This window comes from Camelina sativa, unplaced genomic scaffold (assembly GCF_000633955.1).
Source record: "Camelina sativa cultivar DH55 unplaced genomic scaffold, Cs unpScaffold00441, whole genome shotgun sequence".
In the NCBI taxonomy this organism is placed as follows: domain Eukaryota; kingdom Viridiplantae; phylum Streptophyta; class Magnoliopsida; order Brassicales; family Brassicaceae; genus Camelina; species Camelina sativa.
The window spans coordinates 230,871-239,752 of NW_010921701.1; the positions used below are offsets into that span (position 1 = coordinate 230,871).

An 8,882-nucleotide genomic window follows, 5' to 3' on the forward strand; every position below is an offset into this window, starting at 1 on the left:
AAAAAGTGGAAAGATGGTGTAATGAATTAGCAAAAGAAAGAGGTATAAAGCATTGTCCTTAAGGTTCAAAGACCCTGTTCGATCAAGTAATCACCCAACCTCTCCACAACCATGTTGCATTGTCCTGGAGTCACTGGCTCTTCGTACAGTCCAAATACCATTGATTGTCCAGTTTTCTTGATCGTGATCCCTCCAGCTCCCTATCCAAGTTTCAGTAATAATTAATTAGTGGTTTTGAGTTTGAAAACTAAATTCATAAAATCAAATACTCTCAAGTTAACATATATTTGACTATCTTTGCAAGGGGTTATTCTCTTAATTAGCATAGTTGGTCTATGGAGTACTATGGTAGGAGTTGTTTCTCATAAAATATCTAAGACATCAAATTGTTTTAAGCTATTGCATTTGCATGCTAATCTTTTTTTATCATAAAATAATTCAAGTTTCACAAAATATTTTCTATAAAATACAAACGCCAAATGGAATCGGAAGGCTGTCAGGACTCAAGTATCGATTTTTTCAAATTCAATGCAATATTTCCAAGAATAAAACATTTATAGGTTTTCTTAGATTAATTGTGCATGATGCAAACGCAAAACAATCGAGCATTAATCGTAAAGTGTCTCCTAAACATACCTTCTTGCCACGGATGACAGCATTAGGCTCGCCTTGGATGACCATATACTTTAGCCCTGCGAGGAACATGCCTGTGGGAGCGAGATGACCTGGCTCATCGAAATCCTTCATAATGCCCGTTATCTCTTCAGGTTTCAACTGTTTGAAAACACAAATTAATGCATCATCAGATTTTTAACGTTGAACCGAAATCCGGAATAATGAACTTATTGCAAAATGTTGTGATCGCAAAGCATAACGTTAATGGATAGAGATATATCACTTTATATCATCTATATATAACTATAAAAATATCCATAACGTAACGGTTAGAAATAGCAAGTATCTTTATATGACTATATGAAATATAAGATCAACGAAAGCAAAACATGATAGATCAAACTATTCGAGGAGGAGGATTAGGAAACTGAACCTGAGGAAAGTTAGCGCTCTGAGCCCAAACGCTACCGTCATGGCCGATGATAGCGGCGGCGGTAAGATGGTGACCTTGTCCGTCGCCTACATCACACATTAAATGCTCATCAACGTATGCTTGCCACGACATATCTTTCCGATCTCTTATTGTTCTTCGTTAATTATACGTTGCACGAGTTGCGTTTTGTTTCTTGATCTCTCTACGTATGTATGTGTGCGATGTGCAACTCCGAGGAGGACTTCGTCGTCTCGATAAATAGGGAGGTAACTCTGAACCGTGCGATTCTTAAGACATATTCTTAACCGCCCATTTTTTCGTTTATGAATAATTTTTTTTTAATTAGTGTTACTGACGTCTCGCCTTTGTTCTAGCTTAATCATTCACTCCCTACGCCCTACGTGTCTTTTCTTCCCTTTGCTAATTTCCTCCTATTAATAACGAACAAAAAAATATTTGAGTAATTATTAATTCTTCCGGTTTAGGATATGGTCAAAAATGAATTTTATTTGAAGGCGACCAAGGAAATAAATAAGATGTTGTAAGACACATAGTGCCCGAGATATGAGCAACCTCTCTGAAATTATTGTCTCAATAAGGATCTCTTATTTAGTTTATCGACCAGGTACCTACTGTTTGGCATACCATATAAGAACATACACGAGTCTAAAATGACCAATGAGTACTAGATATTGAGTATCTAACTTATTGTTAAAGCCTATATAACTTATTGTTTTTTTGATGATAATTAATTCAAACACTGTTACCATTTTCCAATATCATTTCTCGAGCATGAAAATAGTCAAGCACTTAATTTCCGTCTGTTTTTTGCCAACATTATTTTTCGAGCATGATCCCACACTGTTACCATTTTGATATCTTTTAGGAAAATCAAGTGCTCAACTATTTTCTTGTTTTTGAATCTACTAAAATGAAAACGTAAAATATATTGTAGCTTTATATTTGTGTTTTTGATAACTAGCATGTATTTGTGTTTAAAGCTTTTATCTACTTGAATTGAGGATACTAGCACATATTTTTTAGAAATACAAATTATGTTATTTATCTTCAAAGAGCTTTACTTTGTCTTTATTTTTTGTAAAAGTATTAAAGTGGATATTTCCGATAAATTAAACGTTACACCAAAACTATAAAGTTTTTAATCAAAATAATTTAAGCAGTTTTCGAGATTGCAACACAATGACTCCACAAGTCGTCCCTCTTCTTCAAATATAGTGTTTCACGGGCAATTAAGGCTGGTCTGTCAGCAATATACTTAATGAGAGTATCGTGACACACTTTTCCTTCTTGAACAAGATCGTGGCAGCAAGAATCATTGATGGTTGCATATCCAAAAACAACGGCGATTATATCCAAAGCACAGTGAGGAGAGATTTTAACAAGACAAGTATCCCATAATAATTTTGCTTCAGATTCATCGACCGAAAATACAGGAACAAAGGCGCAAACCAAGGCTACAACAATGAATAACATAGCAATCTGAAAGGTAAATTTAGCCATATGTGCTTATAAGTGAAATTTACCGAATATTATTTCTTATATGAAAAGAATGTAATGAAGTGTGTTTTGTATTTGATATTATAGACACAAAGCTACATACACTATTTATATGTAATTGAAAACCCAACGTAACTATCATAACATATTACAAAACTAAAATAATTAATGAGAAAGAGTTTCTTTTCTCGGTAAATAAATACACTATGAGCGTTTAAATTTCTCTTTTCAATTATTGTTTTTTAAATTGTAATGACAAATTTAATACAAGTAAATATATCTTGTTTTAATGGAGAACATTGTAATTTTGTTTTAAATCATGCAAACTTTTAGGCCAATTTTTTTAATATGAGGTTATATACTAACTGAAATATATAGAGTTTTAAATATATTAAACTATTTTTTAGTAGTTTGACATATAAATATATTTTATTTTTAATGTATAAAAACCCTAAGTCACACTAATAAATTTCTTATCTAATTGACAAAGAAATGCCACTAGTATGTTTCTAATTTCTATTACAACATTTCATTATCAAAAAAAAATTTAAAAAAGAATCTGAGATTCACTAGAGCTGTATATATAAAATGTGTAACATTTTTTTAACATAAATAAAAAGGTTGAAACCTTATTGATAAGTTTGTAAAAAATGAATATATTTTAGGTCGATGACTAATAATTACAAAAAATATTTTTTCGTAAACTAGAGAAAATACTTCTTTAAAATAGATGTAAAACAATGTTTATTAAAGAGAATAGAAACAAAATTGGGGGATTTTCAAAAATACCCTTATATCTATGTCACTTTTCAAAACTACCATTTAATGGTGTCCATTTTCAAAAATACCATTTTTAATATATAAAATGACTAAATTCTAAACCATTAAAGGTTTAAACCCAAATACTAATCCTATCCCCTTAAAACTATATCCCAAATGTAAACTAGATAACTCAAACCTAAAAAAAAATTCTATAAATTAATGTAACATATTGTAATTGTATAAAAGATAACAAAAATGAAAATGTTCAAAAAAAGGCATTTTTTAAAGGGATATCTCAAAAAGGGCATTTCTAACAAATTCTCAACAAAATTTGAAATTTCAATTAAGAAATAAAAAAACATAGATATATAGATTAAAATCATGGCAAAAAGAGAAACAAATTAAATGTGAGTGAGGTTAATGGTTATGTGGACTATATTTTCATTGTCAACCTAATCCACTTGTGGGAAATGACTCTAATCAAATTTTATCCCTAGTACTCTATGGTTGAAATACTAATATACAAATACCATTCTTACATGATTCAGTCTGCAGTTAATTGAATGTTCAAAACCTCTTTAAGTTCCTATCTCAGTTTCGAATTTAAAATTGAAATATTTTTATGTTTTTCTAATCAGTTTACGTAATTTTTGACATACCATATTATAAGAACATACACTTGAGTCTAAATGACCAATGAATACTATNAGAAATGCCACTAGTATGTTTCTAATTTCTATTACAACATTTCATTATCAAAAATTTTNCACGACTCAAACCAGCGACTCTTTTATTAACACATCATATTGTAATTATTAACATATTAGAGGGTGTAACTATAATTTTGGAAAATTCCCAATTAAAATTCAGATTTTTTAGGTAACAAAATATTTTTTTATGATTGTCTTCTCCATAGATTTTTGTAACATCCCCGAACAAAATATTGTATTTTTGGTGTGGGTGTCGATCGAGACCCTTGGTGTATCGATCGACACCATGTGTTACGGTTTGGTCGGGTTTGTTTTAATTGTTGTTTGGTTCGATTTGGTTCAATTGGAAATCCCTAAATCACATTTATAAGTGAAGGAGCGACGAATTAAGGGTTTAGAGAGTTTTGTTTGTCGCCGTTAAGTGAGAAAAGAGAGAAAAGGAGAGAAAGCATTGGAGAGTGGTTCTGTGAGTTTCTGGGTCTGTTCTTCACGTTTTTGGAAGGATCTGTGGCTGGAGAAGGAAGAGCTGTTGCTGGGAACGAAGGAGAAGGTTCCTAAGGTGTTGTTTCCACCGTTTCTCAACCCAATCTTCTTGTAAAAGAGGTGAGTGCTTGACCATGGTTGATCTAAGCATGAGATCTCTTTTGTTTGGGTGTTTTCCTTGTTGCTTGTGGTGTTTGCTTGCTTGGGTTCGTCGTTTTCATGTTTACCATAGGTTTCCGGGTGAGTTTGAGACGGTTTCATGATGAATTGAAACGGGGGATCGACGTTCGCGTTCGCGCAGTTTGTGTCTGCAGAAGAGGCATCGATCGACACCGTGTAGCATCGGTTGACACCATGTCGTGAAGCATCGATCGACACCGTGTAGCATCGGTCGACACCATGTCGTGAAGCTTCGATCAACACCGATGTAGCATCGGTCGACACTAGTCTTATCCGAGACTTGTTTTCCTAGTTTGATGTATTGTTGTGTGCTTGTTTGTTTGCTTAAACATGAGAGTCTCATATGCTTGTGTGTATAACCTAGTAGATGGGAGGACGGCCTCACTAAGTATTTATGATAATACTTACGCATCTCAATTGTTGTTTGTGGTGTGCAGGTATGTGACGTGGAATCATGGCGATGAGGAGAAGGATGATCTAGGGTCTTGTTTTTGTGTTATTGGATTTATTGGTTATGTTATTGGAACCTTGGTTAGTGTTATGTTAGGTTGCTGGATAGAAGGATTAGAAATGTTATTGTATTGGTTCTTTATCATTGGTATGTTTCCGCTGTGCATGTTATTGGATGATGGGTTACTATTGGTTGGTTTAATTAAGTAGTATGGGATGCTTAATTATATATTGTATATTATTAAAAAAAAAAGGTCGGGTTGTTTCAATTTTTGTCATGGTTTAGAACCAGCGACAGTCGCTTCTTTGAAACAAAGGCATAGATGGCATCGCTATTTCATCTGGCGACCCAAAAATCATGGGATTTCAGTCGCATAGACATAAAGAAAAGAAAGATGAAGAAGAATTGAAGGAGAAGTAAAGGCATATTTCTGATCGTGACTGTTACTATTTTCCAACATCATTTATCGAGCATGAAAATAGTTGAGCACTTGATTTCCGTCTGTTTTTTGCCAACATCATTTTTGAGCATGATCCCACACTGTTACCATTTTGATATCTTCTAAGTAAATCAAGTGCTCAACTATTTTCTTGTTTTTTGAATCTACTAAAATGAAAACGTAAAATATATTGTAACTTTATATTTGTGTTTTTGATAACTAGCACGTATTTGTGTTTAAAGCTTTTATCTACTTGAATTGAGGATAACTAGCTCATATTTGTTAGAAATACAAATTATGTTATTTATCTTCAAAGAGCTTTACTTTTCCTTTATTTTTTGTAAAAGTACTGAAGTGGATATTTCCGATAAATTAAATGTTACACCAAAACTATCAAGTTTTTAATCAAAATAATTTAAGCAGTTTTCGAGATTGCAACGCAATGACTCCACAAGTCGTCCCTCTTCTTCAAATATAGTGTTTCACGGGCAATTAAGGCTGGTCTGTCAGCAATATACTTAATAAGATTATCGTGACACACTTTTCCTTCTTGAACAAGATCGTGGCAGCAAGAATCATTGATGGTTGCATTTCCAAAAACAACGGCGATTATATCCAAGGCACAGTGAGGAGAGATTTTAACAAGACAAGTATCCCATAACGATTTTGCTTCAGATTCATCGACCGAAAATACAGGAACAAAGGCGCAAACCAAGGCTACAACAATGAATAACATAGCAATCTGAGAGGTAAATTTAGCCATATGTGCTTATACGTGAAATTTACCAACTATTATTTCTTATATGAAAAGAATGTAATGAAGTGTGTTTTGTATTTGATATCATAGACACAATGCTACATACACTATTTATATGTAATTGAAAACCCAACGTAACTATCATAACATATTACAAAACTAAAATAATTAATGAGAAAGAGTTTCTTTTCTCGGTAAATAAATACACTATGAGCGTTTAAATTTCTCTTTTCAATTATTGTTTTTTAAATTGTAATGACAAATTTAATACAAGTAAAGATATCTTGTTTAAATGGAGAACATTGTAATTTTGTTTTAAATCATGCAAACTTTTAGGCCAATTTTTTTAATATGAGGTTATATACTAACTGAAATATATAGAGTTTTAAATATATTAAACTATTTTTTAGTAGTTTGACATATAAATATATTTTATTTTTAATGTATAAAAACTCTAAGTCACACTAATAAATTTCTTATCTAATTGACAAAGAAATGCCACTAGTATGTTTCTAATTTCTATTACAACATTTCATTATCAAAAAAAATTTTAAAAAAGAATCTGAGATTCACTAGAGCTGTATATATAAAATGTGTAACATTTTTTTAACATAAATAAAAAGGTTGAAACCTTATTGATAAGTTTGTAAAAAATGAATATATTTTAGGTCGATGACTAATAATTACAAAAAATATTTTTTCGTAAACTAGAGAAAATACTTCTTTAAAATAGATGTAAAACAATGTTTATTAAAGAGAATAGAAACAAAATTGGGGGATTTTCAAAAATACCCCTATTTCTATGTCACTTTTCAAAACTACCATTTCATGGTGTCCATTTTCAAAAATACCATTTTTAATATATAAAATGACTAAATTCTAAACCATTAAAGGTTTAAACCCAAATACTAACCCTATCCCCTAAAAAATATACCCCAAATGTAAAATAGATAACTCAAACCTAAAAAAAAATTCTAAAAATTAATGTAACATATTGTAATTGTATAAAAGATAACAAAAATGAAAATGTTAAAAAAAAAAAGCACTTTTGAAAGGGGTATCTCAAAAAGGGCATTTCTAACAAATTCTCAACAAAATTTGAAAACTCAATTAAAAAAAAAAAAACATAGATATATAGATTAAAATCATGGCAAAAAGAGAAACAAATTAAATGTGAGTGAGGTTAATGGTTATGTGGACTATATTTTCATTGTCAACCTAATCCACTTGTGGGAAATGACTCTAATCAAATTTTATCCCTAGTACTCTATGGTTGAAATACTAATATACAAATACCATTCTTACATGATTCAGTCTGCAGTTAATTGAATGTTCAAAACCTCTTTAAGTTCCTATTTCAGTTTCGAATTTAAAATTGAAATTTGTTTATGTTTTTCTAATCAGTTTTTGTAATTTTTGGCATACCATATTATAAGAACATACACTTGAGTCTAAAATGACCAATGAGTACTAGATATTGAGTATCTGGTCAAAGCCTATATAACTTATTGTTCTTTTGATGATAATGGTCCTGTTCTTTTGTTGGTCGCACGACTCAAACCAGCGACTCTTTTATTAACACATCATATTGTAATTATTAACATATTAGAGGGTGTAACTATAATTTTGGAAAATTCCCAATTAAAATTCAGATTTTTTAGGTAACAAAATATTTTATATGATCGTCTTCTCCATAGATTTTTGTCATGGTTTAAAACCAGCGACAGTCGGTTCTTTGAAACAAAGGCATAGATGGCATCCCTATTTCATCTGGCGACCCAAAAATCATGGGATTTCAGTCGCATAGACATAAAGAAAAGAAAGATGAAGAAGAATTGAAGGAGAAGTAAAGGCATATTTCTGACTATTTTCCAACATCATTTATCGAGCATGAAAATAGTTGAGCACTTGATTTACGTCTGTTTTTTGCCAACATCATTTTTTGAGCATGATCCCACACTGTTAACATTTTGATATCTTCTAAGTAAATCAAGTGCTCAACTATTTTCTTGTTTTTTGAATCTACTAAAATGAAAACGTAAAATATATTGTAACTTTATATTTGTGTTTTTGATAACTAGCATGTTCATATATTTTACCATGTTTTCCCTTAGTTTATTCACACCTTCTGCATCTTTTGCTATCCATTTTAACCATTATTGCATAGCTTTAGGATCAATCATGCATTAGAGTTTTGTTGCATTGCATTTGCATCTTTTCATGCATAAACAGGTGATTTTGGAGCTTAAGGAGCATGGAAGCAATGGAGAAGAGATGTGAAGCAATCATGAGGAGGAAACAAGGGAGTTAAGGCTGAAGAACCAAGGTCCAGAGTCCAACTCGACCGCACACTCGACCAGACACTCGACCGTGTGCTGAGGAGGACTCGACCGAGTGGAGATTGCACGAGAGAAGCCAGCTCGACCAAGCCACTTGACCGAGCACAGGTCGAGTTGACCGAGCCGTTGACTACTTTGACTTTTTGTATTTTTAGGGCTTCCACCTCCTCTCCTATATAAAGCCTTGTACCTGCA

General features: G+C 31.9%; 3 protein-coding genes across 3 annotated transcripts; all 3 read right to left on the reverse strand.

Moving 5' to 3' along the window:
- Nucleotides 1–6: 6 nt before the first annotated feature.
- On the reverse strand, nucleotides 7–1,240 carry LOC104773097 (profilin-4). The gene is made up of 3 exons (XM_010497646.1): nucleotides 1,049–1,240; nucleotides 637–774; nucleotides 7–200 (listed from the first exon to the last, which is right to left on the reverse strand). The coding sequence occupies exons 1-3, from the start codon at nucleotides 1,178–1,180 to the stop codon at nucleotides 66–68; spliced, it is 405 nt and encodes a 134-aa protein (XP_010495948.1). The 5' UTR covers nucleotides 1,181–1,240; the 3' UTR covers nucleotides 7–65.
- A 956-nt stretch (nucleotides 1,241–2,196) lies between these two features.
- On the reverse strand, nucleotides 2,197–2,623 carry LOC104773098. Its single transcript, XM_010497647.1, has one exon. The coding sequence runs from the start codon at nucleotides 2,567–2,569 to the stop codon at nucleotides 2,222–2,224; it is 348 nt and encodes a 115-aa protein (XP_010495949.1). The 5' UTR covers nucleotides 2,570–2,623; the 3' UTR covers nucleotides 2,197–2,221.
- Nucleotides 2,624–5,912: 3,289 nt separating this feature from the next.
- LOC104773099 lies at nucleotides 5,913–6,412 on the reverse strand. Its single transcript, XM_010497648.1, has one exon. The coding sequence runs from the start codon at nucleotides 6,352–6,354 to the stop codon at nucleotides 6,007–6,009; it is 348 nt and encodes a 115-aa protein (XP_010495950.1). The 5' UTR covers nucleotides 6,355–6,412; the 3' UTR covers nucleotides 5,913–6,006.
- Nucleotides 6,413–8,882: the final 2,470 nt, after the last annotated feature.